The following is a 20929-nucleotide window of genomic DNA, read 5'->3' on the forward strand; positions in this document are numbered from 1 at the left end:
ACACAAAAATTCAAAAAAAGACACTGAAAGAATGGTTTAGAAAAGGTGAACTGCAAAGACAAAATAACAGTACATTGTTCCCTCCCTCCCTCCCTTTGCTGCTCCTTTCTGATATATAAAGATGGCTTTGCATACTTTTTTCTTGAAGGTTTATTCTGTAATGTGGAGGATTATATTTGAAATATCAGATCATCATCTCCAGGTGAACCTTAGTCTAAATGTATGTCTACAGTTGCAACTGTACCTGGTACATGTGCGTTGTTGTTCCATATTTCACCCCTATTGTTCACATCTGAAGCCCTGAAGCACAGTCCTGAAAGATAGCATAGTGCAGGAAAGCTAGCATGCATGAGGTGTGTGGGTATATACGCCTCCACTGGTGCCTGGCCTGGGTGCTCTCCAAGGCTGAGAGAACTGAGACTACAGTAAATCATGACCGTTTCCTCAATCCCGCTAGCCTCATTGTACGAGTGGATGCCAGGCAGGGGCAGGGTGAGGAGGCAGCAGGGACCTCCGAGGAAGAGGAGCACATTATTCTGCACCTTTACCGGGTGGACCCGATTGAGGAAGCCGCCCCACACCCCACCCCACCCCCCCAAAGGAGCCCCAAGCTGCAGCAGGAATCAGAATCCAAGGCTGGTAAGGATTTATTCCCTGGAAATAGCCTCTCTTGCTCTGGTAATACACACCTGAAGCCAGCCCCCACACCACGCCCCACCCATGCTCTACCACGACATGGCCCCCAAGCAAGACAGCTGTAAAATCAATGATTTTATTGAAAACCCATGAACCATCATAAAGCATTTAGCGGAAGCTATAACAGATTATTAATATGCAGTCACTGTGCCCCTGCGTCTGAACAGCGACAGTCATTGGGCCACATGGACCAGAGGGGAAAAGGGAGGGAAAGAGGGGACCTGGTGGGCAGGGGTGAAAGTAAGTCCAGTGACTTACCAGTACGCTGGGGCCAGCTCTGGCCCCCGGAAGGGGCGGGGCCTAGGGTGGAAGGGGAGGGGCTGAGGGGGTCAGAGCCAGCCCCAGCCCACCCTGTAAGGTAAGTGCCCCCCCCCCCCCAAGGGTAGCAGCAGCAGCCCAGGGCTCCGTGGGCTACTTAAAGGGCCCAGGGCTCCCCTGCTTCTACTGCCCCGGTCCTTTAATTAGCCGCCGGAGCCCTGGGGTAGTGGCAGGGCTCCAGCGGCTATTTAAAGGACTAGGGTGGCAGAGGCAGCTGGAGCCCTGGCCCTTTAAATAGCCCCTGGAGCCCCCACTACCCCAGAGCTCTGGGGGCTATTTAAAGGGCATGTGGCTCCCCTGCTTCTACCGCCCCGGTCCTTTAAATAGCCCCCAGAGCCCTGGAGTAGCGGCAGTGGGGCTCCGGTGGCTATTTAAAGGGCTGGGGCGGTAGAAGCAGAGGAGCCCCGGGCCCTTTAAATATCTGCCAGAGCCCCGCAGCCGCTATCCCAGGGCTCCAACCAGTCTGGAGGCAGTTTAAAGGGCCTGGGGCTTCAGCCACTGCTCGGAGCCCCAAGCCCTTTAAACTGCCCCCTGGGGAAGCCGGGCTGCCCCAGTACAATGCTCCGGCTCTTGCCGGTAGCTGTACAGGGACATACCAGCTTACTTTCACCTCTGCTGGTGGGTAAAGAATCATTTTATGACATTTATGATTGTCCAAAGACCCCAAACCACCTCCTTCTCCACCTCCTCTTTTCTTCCCCTTCCAAACAGGAGAGTGTGGGGGTGGGAGGGTTGGCAAGGGCCTGCCTAGGTCTGGGAAGGGAAACGGAACTGTTTGTTTGTCTGAGGAAAGTCAGTGTGTTCCATTCTCCCTGTGACCACTGCAAATATTTATTACTGTTCCCAGACCCTGGTGTGTGGCCTCTCTCTGTGCTGAGCTACTCTGCAGAAGCCAGGAGAAGTGGGGGTGGGTGGCTGAAGCATCCGCTCCCATGGTTCCACAAACACAGCACCTCATCCCTTAGCAATGTAGAGACAACTGGCTTGTGGTTCTAATCCAAAAGTTCTGGGAAGAAAATACACTTGTGGTGCTATGTTTCCATGTTCCTTTCAAATACTGTTCACTGGACACAGGAGCCAAGACTTTCTGGTAATGAAGCGGAGGTTGGGGGGATGTGTTGACATTCTCTGTGGTTCTTTGTACCTCTTCCACTAGCTGAGAATATGGTCAATTTCCTCTCGAATTGCCTCCCAGTCCTGTAAGCATAATTCAGCAAATTTTCAGTCTAGAAGAAATTCAAGCTGGTTCTTCAGGTTTAACGAAAGGACAAATGTACTTGGTCCACCTTCGTAGCTCATCACATCTCTCCATTGAGCAATACGTATAGCGTTGACCATCAGCAGGAACATCTCTCCAGCACTGGTGGCTAGGTGTCCTCCACAGGACTGGAAGAAGTTCTTTTTTCCATTCTGGTACCTTGAACACTTATGTTCTCCAAATGATGGCCAGCCTTTAATGAAGAAATAGGTAACTAGGCACCGAACCCCACCCCAATTAGCCCCTTGATGCACTGTAAACCGTGCAACATTTTAACAACTGTACTTCACTTTTAGGCTTAGCTGGTTCCTGGTGGGCTACAAAAATAGTCTGAAGGATGGAGGCATTTCTGGGATGCTAAAAAGTATCAATATTGTGGCCTTAGGCAGCAAAGCTATGATACGTGGCGGGGGAGTTCTTAGGTTCCTTCAAAGGAGAAATGACAGAGAATGCTAGGCTTGTGTTTGACTTGCAAGGACATTCCAATGCCAACAGGGAACCCACTCCACCAGGAGGGCAGGAGTGGCACTGCAGAGATAGCAGAGGAAGACTGAGAAGGATCCCGGAAGACCTGCTCATTGGCACTGACAGGAGGAGTCAGGAGTAATTTGAGTGCTTTAGGGCAAGGGAGGATTGGGTTCTTAGGCAGGAGGAGGCACTCACAAATCAGTTCATGGAGCAGGAGTATGCCCAGAGGGAATGGGACCATGCACTCCCTGGTACAACTGGTGATAGAACGTTTTCGGGGCCTGCTGCCACCATGGCTGTTGCTCCTCTCTGGAATTGGGCAGCTTCTCCTCCTCATCCAGCTGCTGCCCAGGCTACAAATCCCACCCACCACCTCACCGGGAAGAGCATGCTGGATGCCTAGTACTACATACTCAACTGGCACCCAAAACCCCTCACTGGGCTGGGAACTGACAGGTAGCTATCAGCTGTTTCCGGCTTTCTAAGGCAATAGCCATCAGCTTCTGCACTGGTATGGGTTTCCAAAATCAAATGGTCTGGTGCTGGAAGGTTGGTGCAAGATGCTCATACAATTCCATGAAGGTCTGCAGCCACAGGTCGTCATCACAGGTTTCCACGATGATGTGGTCCCACATACCATGCTGTTTCTCCAAGGCCCCAAGTGGAGGTCCACCCATGGGAATACCATTGCTTTCCCACCATGCAAAGCATCTGTTCCATGGGACCCCAGTGGATTTACATTCACTCTCTCAGTCCGCTGTCTTTGTCATCTCCGATTTTTCTGAACCCATTCCGTTAAGAATCCGGTACTGCACCACATAACCATCTGTCCTGAGAACAGGAGCAGAACTACATCATCATGGACTTGCTTAATTTCTTCAACACAGTTAGGCAGAAGGAAGAGATGATCGGGAACTGCCATCAACGAACATGTGAAGGAGGCGTACAGGACCAGCAACACGCAGCAAGGCGATTCCCAGAGTGTCTCCTGTGACGCACAGGACTCTGGGATACTACCTGGAAATGGCAGTGCTACGACTGCATACCAAAAATGGGCTGTGTGGATACAAGCATATACCTGTGCCCAGCATAGCATATGAGGACACTTGGCATTGGTATGGGGTACATGTTCTAGCAGTACATGGACCCAGGGTACAGTGCAAGTGTAGACAAACTGTAGGGCTTGCCTACAGTGTGCAGTAATGTGCACTAGGGGGTGTGAATTCTAACGCACACTGCATGTTTTGCACTAACTGGCCCATGTAGGCCTCAACTATGTTAACATGCATTGGGACATTTTAGTGTGGCCCAGCAAGGTCTACATGGGCCAGTTAGTGCGCAGCACACTGGTGTGCTTCAGAATTCACACCCTTCCAATGTGCATTGCCGTGATGGGTAGACAAGCCCTTCTTTTGGCAGATGGAGAGGTTCCAGCATTATGAAACGTCACTAACCAGGTCCTTCAAAGATCCTGCCAAGATCCTTGAGCAAAGAGAGGGTCATGAAAACCTAATATTTTAATTTAAATAATTACAGTAAATGGTGAAAAGTAGAACAAAACAACTTAAAAAGAGATTGAGACATTCTTTGTATATCACAAAGAAGGAGAAAGGGGATTTTTTAAAATTAATTATTTTTTGCTTTACATTTTGCCTTTAAGAATGGTTAGTTAAAAAAACAAGGTTGCAAGGCCCGCAGTCATTTTCACTAAGACAAGGGAAATAAATATTGCACATTTGTACAAATCAAAGTACATACAGGTATTCAGCAAAATAAACTGGTGCCAGGTAGGCCCTCTGGGCCTTTGAAATTTGATATGCTGCACTGGAACACTTCCCAGAACTTCTGCCCCCAAGAACAGGAGTCTCAAATCACCTACAGTAGAACCTGGGTGGGAAAAGTGGAACCTAAGTGGGAAAGCGGGATTCCGGGAGGAAGCACAGGCAGGAATGTCTGTGAGGGGAGGGCTCCTGCCTCATACTGGGAATGAGGGGCGATCAACAGGTTATCTCAAGTGCTTATATACAAATGCACAAAGCCTTGGAAACAAGCAGGGAGAACTGGAGGTCCTGGTGATGTCAAGGAACTATGACGTGATTGGAGTAACAGAGACTTGGTGGGATAACTCACATGACTGGAGTACAGTCATGGATGGTTATAAACTGTTTAGGAAGGACAGGCAGGGCAGAAAAGGTGGGGGAGTAGCACTGTATGTAAGGGAGCAGTATGACTGCTCAGAGCTCCGGTACGAAACTGTGGAAAAACCTGAGTGTCTCTGGATTAAGTTTAGAAGTGTGTGCAACAAGAGTGATGTAGTGGTGGGAGTCTGCTATAGACCACCGGACCAGGGGGATGAGGTGGATGAGGCTTTCTTCCGGCAACTCACGGAAGCTACTAGATCGCATGCCCTGATTCTCATGGGTGACTTTAATTTTCCTGATATCTGCTGGGAGAGCAATACAGCGGTGCATAGACAATCCAGGAAGTTTTTGGAAAGCGTAGGGGACAATTTCCTGGTGCAAGTGCTAGGGGAGCCAACTAGGGGGGGCGCTTTTCTTGACCTGCTGCTCACAAACCAGGTAGAATTAGTGGGGGAAGCAAAAGTGGATGGGAATCTGGGAGGCAGTGACCATGAGTTGGTTGAGTTCAGGATCCTGACGCAGGGAAGGAAGGTAAGCAGCAGGATACGGACCCTGGACTTCAGGAAAGCAGACTTCGACTCCCTCAGGGAACAGATGGCCAGGATCCCCTGGGGGACTAACATGAAGGGGAAGGGAGTCCAGGAGAGCTGGCTGTATTTCAAGGAATCCCTGTTGAGGTTACAGGGACAAACCATCCCGATGAGTCGAAAGAATAGTAAATATGGCAGGCGACCAGCTTGGCTTAATGGTGAAATCCTAGCGGATCTTAAACATAAAAAAGAAGCTTACAAGAAGTGGAAGGTTGGACATATGACCAGGGAAGAGTATAAAAATATTGCTCGGGCATGTAGGAAAGATATCAGGAGGGCCAAATCGCACCTGGAGCTGCAGCTAGCAAGAGATGTCAAGAGTAACAAGAAGGGTTTCTTCAGGTATGTTGGCAACAAGAAGAAAGCCAAGGAAAGTGTGGGCCCCTTACTGAATGAGGGAGGCAACCTAGTGACAGAGGATGTGGAAAAAGCTAATGTACTCAATGCTTTTTTTGCCTCTGTTTTCACTAACAAGGTCAGCTCCCAGACTGCTGCGCTGGGCATCACAAAATGGGGAAGAGATGGCCAGCCCTCTGTAGAGATAGAGGTGGTTAGGGACTATTTAGAAAAGCTGGACGTGCACAAGTCCATGGGGCCGGACGAATTGCATCCGAGAGTGCTGAAGGAATTGGCGGCTGTGATTGCAGAGCCCTTGGCCATTATCTTTGAAAACTCGTGGCGAACGGGGGAAGTCCCGGATGACTGGAAAAAGGCTAATGTAGTGCCCATCTTTAAAAAAGGGAAGAAGGAGGATCCTGGGAACTACAGGCCAGTCAGCCTCACCTCAGTCCCTGGAAAAATCATGGAGCAGGTCCTCAAAGAATCAATCCTGAAGCACTTAGAGGAGAGGAAAGTGATCAGGAACAGTCAGCATGGATTCACCAAGGGAAGGTCATGCCTGACTAATCTAATCGCCTTTTATGATGAGATTACTGGTTCTGTGGATGAAGGGAAAGCAGTGGATGTATTGTTTCTTGACTTTAGCAAAGCTTTTGACACGGTCTCCCACAGCATTCTTGTCAGCAAGTTAAGGAAGTATGGGCTGGATGAATGCACTATAAGGTGGGTAGAAAGCTGGCTAGATTGTCGGGCTCAACGGGTAGTGATCAATGGCTCCATGTCTAGTTGGCAGCCGGTGTCAAGTGGAGTGCCCCAGGGGTCGGTCCTGGGGCCGGTTTTGTTCAATATCTTCATAAATGATCTGGAGGATGGTGTGGATTGCACTCTCAGCAAATTTGCGGATGATACTAAACTGGGAGGAGTGGTAGATACGCTGGAGGGGAGGGATAGGATACAGAAGGACCTAGACAAATTGGAGGATTGGGCCAAAAGAAATCTGATGAGGTTCAATAAGGATAAGTGCAGGGTCCTGCACTTAGGACGGAAGAACCCAATGCACCGCTACAGACTAGGGACTGAATGGCTAGGCAGCAGTTCTGCGGAAAAGGACCTAGGGGTGACAGTGGACGAGAAGCTGGATATGAGTCAGCAGTGTGCCCTTGTTGCCAAGAAGGCCAATGGCATTTTGGGATGTATAAGTAGGGGCATAGCGAGCAGATCGAGGGACGTGATCGTTCCCCTCTATTCGACACTGGTGAGGCCTCATCTGGAGTACTGTGTCCAGTTTTGGGCCCCACACTACAAGAAGGATGTGGATAAATTGGAAAGAGTCCAGCGAAGGGCAACAAAAATGATTAGGGGTCTAGAGCACATGACTTATGAGGAGAGGCTGAGGGAGCTGGGATTGTTTAGTCTGCAGAAGAGAAGAATGAGGGGGGATTTGATAGCTGCTTTCAACTACCTGAAAGGGGGTTCCAAAGAGGATGGCTCTAGACTGTTCTCAATGGTAGCAGATGACAGAACGAGGAGTAATGGTCTCAAGTTGCAATGGGGGAGGTTTAGATTGGATATTAGGAAAAACTTTTTCACTAAGAGGGTGGTGAAACACTGGAATGCGTTACCTAGGGAGGTGGTAGAATCTCCTTCCTTACAGGTTTTTAAGGTCAGGCTTGACAAAGCCCTGGCTGGGATGATTTAACTGGGACTTGGTCCTGCTTTGAGCAGGGGGTTGGACTAGATGACCTTCTGGGGTCCCTTCCAACCCTGATATTCTATGATTCTATGATTCTAACCTCAAAGATACGAACACCAGAATTACAGACTGACCTGGCAACCGGACAGCCTGTGAAACCGGAAGTAACCAATCAGGCAGCAGCAGAGATTAAAAAAACAAAGCAAGTATTGTACTGTGCCTCTATTGCGTCTTACAGGTAGGCACATCTGGGCTACCTGTCCCCACCCAACTCCCACTCGTGGGGCAGCCACTTACAATGAGACACTGGGGCTGCCAGCCCCAGGCAGCCTGAGACAGCAGACCAGGAGCAGCACGGGGAGGGGGACAACACACACACACACACACACACACACACAGAGGGACAAGCCTGCAAACTCATGCTGGGGCTGACTAGATTGCTCAGCTGCTGGATCTGAAGCCCAAACTGCGTTCCCGAGGTGTCTGTAACTCTGAAGTACTACTGTACTTTTCCCATACAGTTTTTCTGCGTCCCATCTAAGGTATGCCCTCCCTGTGTCACCCTCCTCCCACTGGACTGTAGTGTTGGGCAACTCCCTATCCCCTTCAGTCAGTCAGTCTCAGACTAAAATGAATACTTCAGACAACGTGTGATGAAAGTAGCCATTTTATAGCAGATAGCAGCAAGCACCATACCCACCAGCAAAAACTAAGGAAGACCCTTAGGCAACAGCAGCTTCCCCTAGGTTGAATAAATCTGTTCTCCAAGTTCTAGTGTCCTGAACCAAACCCAAAGCATCAAAGGATTCTCCGAAGTATATTTGTCCCAGTGTGGTGCCTATCTGGTGTCCTCCAGATTTGCTGTAGTACAATATTTGCCCCAGGGAACTACAGCTAAAGGGCTCTTCTGGATTTAAACCTAATTCAGACAGAAGGAATAAAACAGCCTCCAAGCCAGCCTTCCCCCCCACACACACAAACACTCCCCCCGCAACAACAAAAATCCTACTTTACATATACCACAAACCTTTCTAAAAGCCTTCATTCAGTCATTCACCCTGGAGATTTAGCAAAAACAGAGAGAAAGCTTTAAGTTGTAGAAGTCAATAGGTGAGCCAAGAAGAAACATCATGTTAAATCTTCCAGTTTAGGAAATAAGACACAGTCACTCCTGCAGTTAGTATGAAGGAGGTATGGCTTGGCTTTAATACCACCTCCCTCCTTCCAGGCATAAACCTCACATTTGCTCAAACCCATACACATTTACATAGCTTGCCATCAAATTATCAATTATCCCTCATACTCATTTGATAGATTACAGTATACTGTTAAATTTTGAGGCCACCGGCTAAATCCACACTGCAAGCAAGGAAAGAACAGCTATTTATCTATTATCAGCATGTCTAGATTAGGAAAAATGGTCATGTTTTAAAATGTGTTAATAATTCATATATTTTTCAACACAATTTAACACATACTGTAGACATAGATTAACACCTTTAAAATTTGATAGATGATTATGGCCAGTCCTAGGTTCCCTTCTAAGGTTGACCATGCCAAACACAATGGAGCTATACAGATTTACATCAGCTGAGATTCTGACAATATTTCAATTCATCTTTCCACTGCCAACTTTTCAAAATTTCAGGCTAGTCACTGCATTTCTTAACTCTGGAAACCATTTTGAGAGACCATTTATGAGAAGATGAGATAAAGTTTTATTGTAGAAAATATGACTCACCTGGTTTTTATTGAGGAAACTCCATTTTAATCTTCTAGTTTTGTAAACAGCAAAAAATGCAACACATGTTAATACAAGAGAAATAACAAAAGCAACGAAGAATCCTGAAGCATGGATGCCATGGCTGTACAAAATCTGAAATTGAAAGAATGTAATCTGTAAACCACATTTCTTCCCAGAGATACATATGCACAAAAATCAGACACAGATTATAGCTGTTAACAATACAGTAAGTTACTTTTAACAATCTTCACAAGAATATGGAATTACTAAGTAGTAAGACATAATTACAATAAGATTTTCAAAAACAGTTTATTTTTTCATAAATATTAAGGCCAGAAGGGACCATTATGATTATCAAGACTCACCAACTGCATAACACAAGCTACAGAATTTCTCCAAGTTAAATATTAGGCAATGCAACTTTTGAATGGCCAAATACTTATGTCTAATTTTCAGAGGTGCTAAGCACTCACAGTTCCAGTTGAAGTTAATGGCAGCTGGGAATGTTCAGCAACTTTGAAACCCAGTCTGAAGCTGAGCACTTGAAATTAGAGGCCACTTTTAAAAAATTTGCTCCTAAACAGAATAATCAGCGAGGTAAAAAGGTTTTAATCAGCATACGTTTGTGATGAGTGTTTTATTCATAAATGACAAAGCTACTCAATTTGGTCACACACTTATGCTAACTGCATGTGCCAGAATCAGGAATGGAATCCAGGAATCAAGAATCACAAGCCAAACTGCCTTCCTTTTCAAATATATCCTTCAATCACAACCTTCGGCTTAGGGTTTAGTTAACCTCTTTTAAATTCACTTTGTTTCTACAAAATGGGCATGTCTCACATGAGAGTGGGAATATACAACTCAACTCTGAGATCTTTGGATGAAAGGTAACATATAGGCATTGTGATAATGTTTCATTGCACAGGAATCACTTTTGTCATGTCCGCAACTTTTAAATAACTAACATGCTGTCATAAATATAAAGGGAAGGGTAAACCCCTTTAAAATCCCTCCTGGCCAGAGGAAAAATCCTCTCACCTGTAAAGGGTTAAGAAGCTAAAGGTAACCTCGCTGGCACCTGACCAAAATGACCAATGAGGAGACAAGATACTTTCAAAAGCTGGGAGGAGGGAGAGAAACAAAGGATCTGTGGCTGTCTGTATGCTGCTTTTGCCAGGGTAGAACAGGAATGGAGTCTTAGAACTTTAGTAAGTAATCTAGCTAGGTATGTGTTAGATTATGATTTCTTTAAATGGCTGAGAAAAGAACTGTGCTGAATAGAATGACTATTTCTGTCTGTGTGTCTTTTTTGTAACTTAAGGTTTTGCCTAGAGGGATTCTCTATGTTTTGAATCTAATTACCCTGTAAGGTATCTACCATCCTGATTTTACAGAGGTGAATTCTTTACTTCTATTAAAAGTCTTCTTGTAAGAAAACTGAATGCTTTTTCATTGTTCTCAGATCTAAGGGTTTGGGTCTGTGGTCACCTATGCAAATTGGTGAAGATTTTTACCAAACCTTTCCCAGGAAGTGGGGTGCAAGGGTTGGGAGGATTTTGGGGGGAAAGACGTGTCCAAACTATGTTTCCCAGTAAACCCAGTTAGAGTTTGGTGGTGGCAGTGGAGATCCAGGGACAAAGGATAAAATTAATTTGTACCTTGGGGAAGTTTTAACCTAAGCTGGTAAAAGTAAGCTTAGGAGGTTTTCATGCAGGTCCCCACATCTGTACCCTAGAGTTCAGAGTGGGGGAGGAACCTTGACACATGCGATCTCTAAGCATGGTACATTCTATTTCTTAACATGCCGCCTGGTAAGCATGGTGCAGTCAGTGTGAAAGCACTCCATGAAGTCAATGGCAACTGTGTTTGTGTGAAGCATTTATCAAATCTGGCACTTGTTTTCAAATGGATTTATGTCAGTCTAAAAGAGCAGAATTTAGTACCTTATATTCAGGTTTGGGCCAAAATCCTGCAAACTTAACTCACATTTTGACTGTTTAATATATTTCTGGACTATGGTCCAGTTCACTAAAGAAAGAATCATTCCCAAACCTAAAATAGTCTACCCAAGTTCAGATTTAGTAGCTTCTTTGTATTTAGAAGATACTTGAACTATTAACACAGGCCATTAATTTGCCACTTAATGAGATTTAGAAAGTGGGTCCCAAGGCTCAATTCACAGTATTGTATTTGAAAAGCTCTTGACTAACAATTAATCTAATTGACAAAAATCTATTATTTTCAGTCATGCTTATTCTACAATAATGAAACACCTGGAGCATTTAAATCAATTAGTACAAAATGAGTTAAACAGTTATATGAATAATTTTACTATGTCTTGAATCCTTTCATATGCCCATCAATGCCTGAAATTACTAAATGAAAAAAGTACCAACAGTCATTTACCCATTTCACTAATAAATTACTAACATCTTAATATCTAGAAGCTTTTCTCATCTTAAATTTCCTCCCTTCTGAAGTTCAGCCAGTTACTACCAGTTATGTCCCTTTGTATTATCTTCTACTCCTAAAAAGTAAAGTACAGGCTGCTTTAATACCACTCTTACCCCCCTCCTGTTATTATCCCTTCTCCAAACTCCACACTAATCTTTTTCTGGGTTTAATTAAAGTTACTTTTTTCAGCACAGAAATATCAAACATTTGTATCATATTCATTTGTAACATTATTGTATAATGTCCAACAACTCCTCTCCCTTATGCCCTTCATAGAGCTGCAGACTTATATCTCCTCCACTCCACACACACTTTGAATAGTCACTTAGCTAACCTATACATACTTATATCTTTTCAAAAATATTTCCTCAGATGTCAATTATCTCCAGTCCTCTAATTACTTAGGTTGCAGAGCCGTAAAGCGAGCAGTATATCCCTCTGGCAGCAGCTCCTAGGCGGGGGGCCAGGGAGCCTCCGCGCACTGACCCTGCCCACAGGCTCTTCCCCCACAGCTCCCATTGGCTGATGTTCCCCACCAATGGGAGCTGTGGAGTCAGCGCTCGGGCTGGGAGCAGGGCATAGAGACTCTCCCCTACCCACCCCCTGGGCCACAGGGATGTGCTGGCCGCTTCCGGGAGCTCTTCCCCAGAGTGAAGGAGGCACTGGGAGGGAGGGGGGAAGAGTTGATCAGCAGGGCCCGTGGACCCCCTGGAGTACCTCAGGGACCCCCAGGGGTCTGCGGACATAGTTTGAGAAACGCTGGTCTAGGGGGGATCAGCTCTCTGGCAGGACAGACAGCAAAACTGTCTGGCATCCTAGCTTGGGCGGGCGACAGACCAATGCAAGCCTCTTGCACTAAAGGTGGGGTGGCATGGGGGACGCAGGCCCACCTGACTCCACTGCATCCGCCACTGGGTCAGCGGGGAAGTCCGGCCACAACACACTAGCCGGCTTACAGTCAGTAACCAAGCCGAACCCTATTTGGCTTCCCTGGGCTCCTTCCTACACTCCCATTCAGAGGGTACCTGGGTTCTGGGGTCATCATTCATCTTGCTGGGGTAAATGGCAAGTGGCAGCCCCAACAGCTCTTTGGTGTTCCTGGTGCCTGGCAGCTCCGGCAGTCCCTCCGGGTCTCTAGCACTGTAGTGGCCTCTGTCGGGTCCGAGGTCCAGCAGTAGGGGAGGAACGTCCTGCTCCTCTGGCAGCTCTGCCTCAACTGAGCTGGAGGGTCTGCCTTTTATATTTCCAATTCCTGTCCTGTCCCTCTGCTTCCGGCGGGGCAGTCATGGGTGTCCTAGCTCTGCCCATCAGGGGCGGTCACGGCTCTCTTCCTGCCCATCAGGGAGGAAGACCATGCCCCCTCACTACAAATTGAGATTATGTTTTCCAGTGTGCATTACTTTGCATTTATCAACACTGAATGTCATCTGCCATTTTGTTGCCCAGTCATCCAGTTTTGTGAGATCCCTTTGTAGCTCTTCGCAGTCTGCTTTGGACTTAACTATCTTGAGTAGTTTTGTATCATCTGCAATTTTTGCCACCTCATTGTTTATCCCTTTTTCCAGATAATTTATGAATATGTTATAAGGACTGGGCCCAATACGGACCCCTGGAGGACACCACTATTTACCTCTCTACATTCTAAAAACTAATAATTATTCCTACCCTTTGTTTCCTGTCTTTTAACCAGTTGATGTAGAGAGCATCAGGAATATGGGTGGACTTTGTAAAAATTATATGAACTTTAAACTTGACATTTCAGCAGCTAACGGAGCGCTGATGGAGAAACTACACCTTGAGAATGCATAACTGCAAAGTTGTTCAAGGGATGCCTACAGAGGGGCTCAAGGAAAGCAACTTGGGGAGGTAAGTAGCTGACCAGAACAAACCTGCCTGTGTTCAAGGTATGTCTCATGTTGGTTGTACCAACAGCTATGGCCTAACTTGTCTTACACAAGCTGGTGTAACAAGAGGTATTGCACAAAGAAACTAGATGATTCAAGCCCCAGTTGTAAGAACTCAAAAGGTGAGGTCTTGTTCTCTGATCAGATAGTGAGAGCAAACAACTCATTTTCATGGAACATTTCAACTCTTCAGAAGAAGCATGTGTTACCATATAACTGGTCCACACTAGCACCTCCAAGAAGAGGAACAAGGTTGGACCAGCCAGCAGAAATAGGATAAAATGGCCTCTCTCCTTCAGCACATTGCAACCCAAGGGAGTCTCAGTGATAAATTCAACAGGCACCACTGCAGTACAGAGGTTAACAGCATATGGGCCAGGGATGCTTCGGGATGCCAGCAGCAGCAGCTGTGCTCTCTCTGCCTTTGTTACCCTCAGGAGTGAGATATCAGCTAAAAAACCCCCCACCTCTGGAAAATGGGGCCAGTATTCGGTGCCATTGCCCTATACTCAGTTTCATGCAACTGAGCGATTCTCTCCTCATTTCCCACGCCTCTGGCAGGCCATACTCACCATGGCTGGTGCTGTGAGTGGTGTCGTGCACAAGCATGCCAATGAGCACATCTGGCTTTGGGGAGCAAGCGAAGAGAGTTCTGACTCTTAACTTTTGCTTTCTGTTGTGACTATACTGACAATGGTAGCGCCGTGTTTTATCTGCAGCTGCCCCTATTGCGGCCTTGAGGGTTCCCCCTCCACACCTGTGGAATGCCTGCACCAGATAAGGAGGAGAAATATGTGGACTCGGGATGACATGTTCAGTGAGGTCCTGCAAGCCAGTGCTGCAGCAGACCATGAATAGAGGGCCTGGAGGAGGACAGAGTGGAGAGAAGAAAGGCCCAGGAGTCACAGCCGGAAAAGGAGAGGGAGACGCACCAGGACATAATGGGTCTTCTCCAGCAGCAAACACAGATTCTGCAGACCCTGTGGACCTACATGTTCAAAAATCCCTTTGCAGTCTATGGACATCTCCATTGTAGCACCTCCCTTCACACACCACTTGACATTCCACGTGGTATCACAGGCCCTGTCTCTACTCCTACAACTCCACCCCCGGGGGACATTAAGGACAATGACGGCTTCACATTGTGAAAGCCAAGCTAGCTGTATGTGTAGCTAAAATGGTCATAAATGCTCTTTCCTCTTGAAAAGTTCTGTTCTATTACTTTATTGAGTTTTAAACGTATTTTCCTTTTATATTGCACTGATTTTTCTTTTCAAATGATGTTGTTACTGAATAAAATTCCATTATTTGGAACATAATTCATCTTTATTAGTTCACGACAAATGCTGCAGGGTGCCTAGCAGTCCCAAAAGCCTCCACTTACTTGTTACTGTACAGTGTGACATAACTCATAGGATCAATGACAAATACAGTGTAATAATAATAAATGTACAGCAAGCACCACAAAATTAATAAATGCATTGACAGTGTTATATTCATAGATGTACATCAAGCACCATACAATGCTTAACAGGCGCCAAAACTGCAGGGACAGGTAGAGCAGAGTATACCACTAAGTGTTACTGAAGCTCACTGTTAAAGAGCTCCTTCCAAGCCTCTGTGAGCCACATTGCTCTGCACTGAGCACTTCACTGAGCTCTTCTAATAGCCCTGGTGTCTCGCTGTTCAAACTCAGAGCTACTCTATCTCTCTCTGCCCTCCACTCCAGCAGCAATTTTTCTCTCTTTGCTTCCCCCCTCTATTATGCAGGCCACAGGAAGCAGCCATAACCACTAGGATAATTTTCTCTCTGAGATCTAATCTTGTGAATAAACAATGCCAGCATCCCTTCAATCGACCCATACGACATTCCACAGTCATTCTGCACTTGCTGAGCCGGTAGTTGAATCTTTCCTTGCTTCTATCAAGTTGGCCAACGTACGGCTACACAACACACAGGAGCAAGGGGTAGGCTGGGTCCCCCAGGCTGACTACTGGCATTTCAACATTGCCAGTGGTACTCTGGAAGTCAGGAAAAAAAGTCCCGGCTTGTAGCTTTCTGAAAAGTCCTCTGTTCTTAAAGGTGCAAGTGTCATGCACCTTCCCTGATCAACCCACACTAAATTTGGTGAAGCATCCCCAGTGATCCACCAGTGCTTGCATAACCACAGAAAAGTAGCCTCTCTGTTGATGTATTCTGTGGCAAGGTGGTCTAGTGCCAAAATAGAGATGTGTGTGCCATCTGTTGTTCCACCACCGTTCAGAAACCCAATTGCTGCATATCCATCCACTACGTCCAGCACATTGCCAAGAATCTCAGTCTTGCCTAGCAGGTGGCGATAAATGGCCCTGCATGCTTGCATGACAATTGCTCTCACAGTGGATTTTCTAACTCCAACCGCATTTCCCACTGACAGGTAGCAATCTAGCATTGCAAGTTTCCACAGTGTGATCTCCACTTGCTTCTCCATTGTCAGTACAGCTCCCATTCTGGTGTCCCTGCGCTGGAGGGCTGGGGCAAGCTCAGCATGCAGATCCGGGAATGTGGCCTTGTGCATCCAAAAGTTCTGAAGCCACTGCCCATCATCCCAAACTTGCATTACGATACAATCCCATTGGCCAGGGCTTGTTTCTCGGCGATGCAATGTCTGCAGTTGTTCCATGAATGCCACCAACAACCTTGAACTGGTTCTCGCTATGTCCCACAGAAATCTGTTCTGCAACAAATCATCATGTGCCCTGATTATTCAGTTATTCTTGCAGCTCTGCAAAAACTGGAGGCTTGCATGTCCTGTGCTTGCAACCCTTATGACAACAGTGAAGAGCTGTTCAGGCTCCACATTTCTGCCAGAGATGGCAGGTAGCGAGGCAGGCCATGTGAATTCATGTGGTTTTGAAAAAATTATGGGATATAGATGATATTTTATGGGGTGGAAACAGTTGCATGCTGGGAAGTTGACCCCTTGCACCCTGTCACCTCTGTTCAACTTGTGGCCCCACCATGCATTGCCAAAGCTTCCCAAAAGACAGTGGGCTGGACAGTGGCAGCTTCCACACTGGGATACCTACCCATGGTGCACTGCACTGTGCATCAGTATCAGAACTCTTGGTGAATACCCACAACACAGACGCACAGAGACAAGTATGCATGCGCACAAGAGATATACTAACTGCAGCAGTAACCAAAATTTGTAGTGTAGACATGGTCTTAGTCAAAACGTTAAAACAAAGTCACCATCCACCATTAAGCAATAGGTTTCAGAGTAGCAGCCGTGTTAGTCTGTATTCGCAAAAAGAAAAGGAGTACTAGTGGCACCTTAGAGACTAACCAATTTATTTGAGCATGAGCTTTCGTGAGCTACAGCTCACTTCATCAGATGCATTCAGTGGAAAATCTCCTCACTGTATTTTCCACTGAATGCATCTGATGAAGTGAGCTGTAGCTCACGAAAGCTTATGCTCAAATAAATTGGTTAGTCTCTAAGGTGCCACTAGTACTCCTTTTCATTAAGCAATAGAAATTCAGAGAACCCTAAGAAAGGTGGTATGGGTAATCAGTTAAACAACTGCTTAACTAAGGTTTATTTTTTGCCCTCTCTCTTACTCCTGCCACTCATTCATGGTGTGAACTTCCAGAAGTCATTATTGATCTGGTTTTCAGAGATGCTGCACTCCCATTGACTTGAATGGAAGCTATAGGTGCTGACAATGATGGAAAGTCAGGCCATAGGTGTGCACAGTATTTATTATTATGCCCACCATGAGATGCACATAACAGGAGAACTTTCTGCGTGCAGTTTTTGCTATCTAAACAGCTTCTTACTTAGCATCGAAAACATTCAGCCAGAAACAGAGGCAAGCAGTTTTCACAGACCCTAATGAGCAGAGCTGCAAGGCATCTGCATGCCACTCAAATAGCACTCACATTTTTTTCTAGGCCATGGAACTAACTTGTTTTAGGCAACCAAGCATTTTACTCCAGTGAAGCAAAAGAGAAAATGCACAAGGTTTATAAAACTTTAAAGAGTGGCATGTCAACCACGTAAGGTTTCAGAGTAGCAGCTGTGTTAGTCTGTATCCGCAAAAAGAAAAGGAGTACTTGTGGCACCTTAGAGACCAACAAATATATTTGGGCAGTAATTTGACTTTTAGCACAGAGTGCTAAATAATTAATTCTGTATTTACGATAGCGCCATGTTTTAAGTTAGTCCCAAAGAGCTGTCAACCCTCAAATGGTCTGATTACTTACATGGTTGAAAGAAAAGGAGTACTTGTGGCACCTTAGAGACTAACAAATGTATTTGAGCATAAGCTTTCGTGAAGCTCACTTCATCGGATACATTAGCTTACGAAAGCTTATGCTCAAATACATTTGTTAGTCTCTAAGGTGCCACAAGTACTCCTTTTCTTTCAACCATGTAAGTAATCAGACCATTTGAGGGTTGACAGCTCTTTGGGACTAACTTAAAACATGGCGCTATCATAAATACAGAATTAATTATTTAGCACTCTGTGCTAAAAGTCAAATTATCGCCCAAATATATAAAACCATTGCCTTCACATGGATTGCATGCACTTAGATTTGGGCAGTCTTGCATATAAGAAACTAGACCGGGAGCATTAGTGACAGCTGTTGTTAAGGATGAACTACAACCCACCTCTCCTTTTTTCCATTACTCATAGTTTTCTCATGCAAATCCGATTTTTTCTGAAATGTTTCATGCTTGGTCTCAGCCCAGAAGGAAATATTGTGTGTGGAAAACAAAATCCATTCAGCCTTTTTGAGCTCTATAAATATATTTTTAAACAACAGAATATACCACATACTTTCCCCCTTAAGTTCTAATGACAAATGTTGTGCACGTGTAGCCCAAAAAAATAGTTGAACCAGTTTTGTTCGAATATCGCCTGTTTTGCAGATCTCAATGAGGTCTAAGAATCAGGCCAGAACTGGAAAATAGTAGTACAGAAGTTTGAAGTTATAGTAATATTCTGAGGGAACTGCAATACTAAATCAGACCAGCAGCCCAGCACCTTGTCTCACACTATGGCTAGTAGCAGCTGCTTCAGATGAACTTATAAGCTACCCATAAAGAATGTTTTTCTTAACCCTGTCAGTTAATGAATGACTAATGCCCCTTAGCAAGAGAGCTTAGAACCTACATTTTTAAAAGTTCTCTCTAAAGTAACTGTGAATACTGTTGTTATCCATTTAAATGCCTATTTTTTCAAAAAATTCTAAGCTCTTATTCAGTGGCACTGAGTCCCCCACCTTAATAATGCACTATGGGAAAAATACTTCACATTATAAATTTTAAATTCTTTGTCTTTCAATTTAACTGAACATCCCTTGTTCTTGTATTATGAAAAAAGTGGCAAATAAGAGCTCCTGATTTACTTCCATGACCTGAAGAAGAGGTCTGTGGAGCTTGAAAGCTTGTCTCTTTCACCAACAGAAGTTGGTCCAGTAACAGATACTGCCTTACCCACCTTACCTCTTCCAATATACCAATCTTTATTCTGGTTACCTCTCTGATGCACCATTTAGCTGTCCCATCTCTAAACTAAAACAGTTCCAATATGCACACTTTCTCCATATACAGCAGTCTTTCTAAGCCTCTAATAATTTTTGTGGTCCATCTCCTGACTCTTTCTATTTCTGCTCTATCAATGAGCATTAGGGTAGGAATAGAATAGATGGGAAAAGGAGAGCAAAAGGAAACCATCTTATTAACTTATTTTTTCAATAGGACAAAACACTGATCACCTTGAAAGCAGCCAAAATTATATTACATACAACAAATTACATTAAAAGAACACTATTTAAGTTGCAAAGTCAAGCACTCAAAAGCTAGGAAATGCCAGAATTAAGGTTGACTGTGCAACCTTAATTTGGTCACCCTGTCTGTATGCATTATTTATACAGTGCTTAATTATATGGTTACATATTATTTTCCCCACAGGATCCCAGCCTCATCCAGTGAGCAGGGGAGATGGTCCTCACTTAAGGAGCAGCTATTCAATATTTTGTTCTAACCTCCTTTTTTAAGCAACATTCAGAGAACCCTAATTCTGGAACTTTTGAGTGTTCAGAAATTTCAAAAGAAACTTAGGCACTTAGGAGCCTAAGGGTTTGTCTACATGGCCCCGCAGTTTGGACGAATGGGGTGTGAACTGGAGCACACACTAGTGTGCTGCACTGTGCTATAACTGCTCTGCATAGACCCTGTGGGAGTGAACTAAATGGTACCTAGTTTGCGTTATGTAGTCCTGTAAACTTTGAGAATTAAACTAAACTGAATTAAGGCCACTTTAATTCTGAGTAAGAGCATACATACAGGGGTTTAATACAGTTTAACTAACCCACCTTAAATTCACACCTTTAGTTAATTTGTATTAACCTTCCTGAGTGTCCCTGTTTTGACAAGCCCTTAGGCTCCTCAGTCCCTTTTGAAAATGGGACTTAGGTGCTTTTCACTCCGAATCTATAAAATATTTTATCTGCCCTGGAACTTTTCTTGACTTTGTAAAAATATGAAATCAGCTCAAAGGTCAAGCCAACCATTTACTGGTGGCAGAAGAAACTATTTCAATTTTGAAAGTAACCTGGACATATTGTTATCCCTTTGGCTTTGAGAAATCCGAGACGGTGGAGTATTTGCTAGTAATTCGCTTCCCCATACAAATCATACAACAGAAAAGAAAATATCAAACTTGTACAGTAGCCCTTTAATTCTCACTGTTCTCTTTCCTTGAAGATTCCATAACTTCACCTTCACAGTGGAATGCCAGTTCCTGTTTACTCAGACACTGCACAAATGCTGCTGCTTTTATGCAGTACGCGTCTGCAATATTTCCTCTCCATTTCCACTTGTTCGGCAATTGTCCAATCTATATGACCTTTAGACTTTAAATGACACAGCCATGGCAGCATAGCTTTGCAGTGAAATAAACTATTTTCTACGAGTGCAAGTGATCAGTGTTCCCACCACTCTGGCCACCACTACTTAATAAAGATTCCCTACAAGGAAACAGCCTGCATGGGTAACAAAAGGGGGGAGGAGACGGGGGAGACAGATAATGAGTTTAGGTGAAGAAATTACTCTAGCATGGTAAGCGATAGATGCAACGAGACGTTCTCTCATGGAAAAATGAGAGACAAACAGCACTGCTTGCTGAAATCAATGTTATTCTGCAGGCTTATCTGGACAATTAGCAGCCACATACGTCACTAGTAAAAGAACAGAAATACATATTGGAGGCATGACTGATCAAAGAGCACGATGGAAATTAAACTATTTCTCTTCTCCTGAATTTTTCC

General features: G+C 45.0%; 1 protein-coding gene across 6 annotated transcripts in view; it reads right to left on the reverse strand.

Annotated features, from left to right (window-relative positions):
• The window catches only part of EVC2 (EvC ciliary complex subunit 2), a 164273-nt gene that overhangs the window by 107918 nt on the left and 35426 nt on the right, over nt 1-20929 (reverse strand). For 5 of the 6 annotated variants that reach the window (XM_037898083.2, XM_037898082.2, XM_037898081.2 and 2 more), the window contains exon 8: nt 9245-9379. The exons of the other annotated variant lie outside the window; for it this stretch is intronic. In XM_037898083.2, the coding sequence (XP_037754011.1) occupies nt 9245-9379 (135 nt within the window). The remainder of the gene's footprint in view (nt 1-9244; nt 9380-20929) is intronic. 6 annotated transcript variants of the gene reach the window in all.

This window comes from Chelonia mydas, chromosome 4, assembly GCF_015237465.2.
Source record: "Chelonia mydas isolate rCheMyd1 chromosome 4, rCheMyd1.pri.v2, whole genome shotgun sequence".
NCBI classification, from domain to species: domain Eukaryota; kingdom Metazoa; phylum Chordata; order Testudines; family Cheloniidae; genus Chelonia; species Chelonia mydas.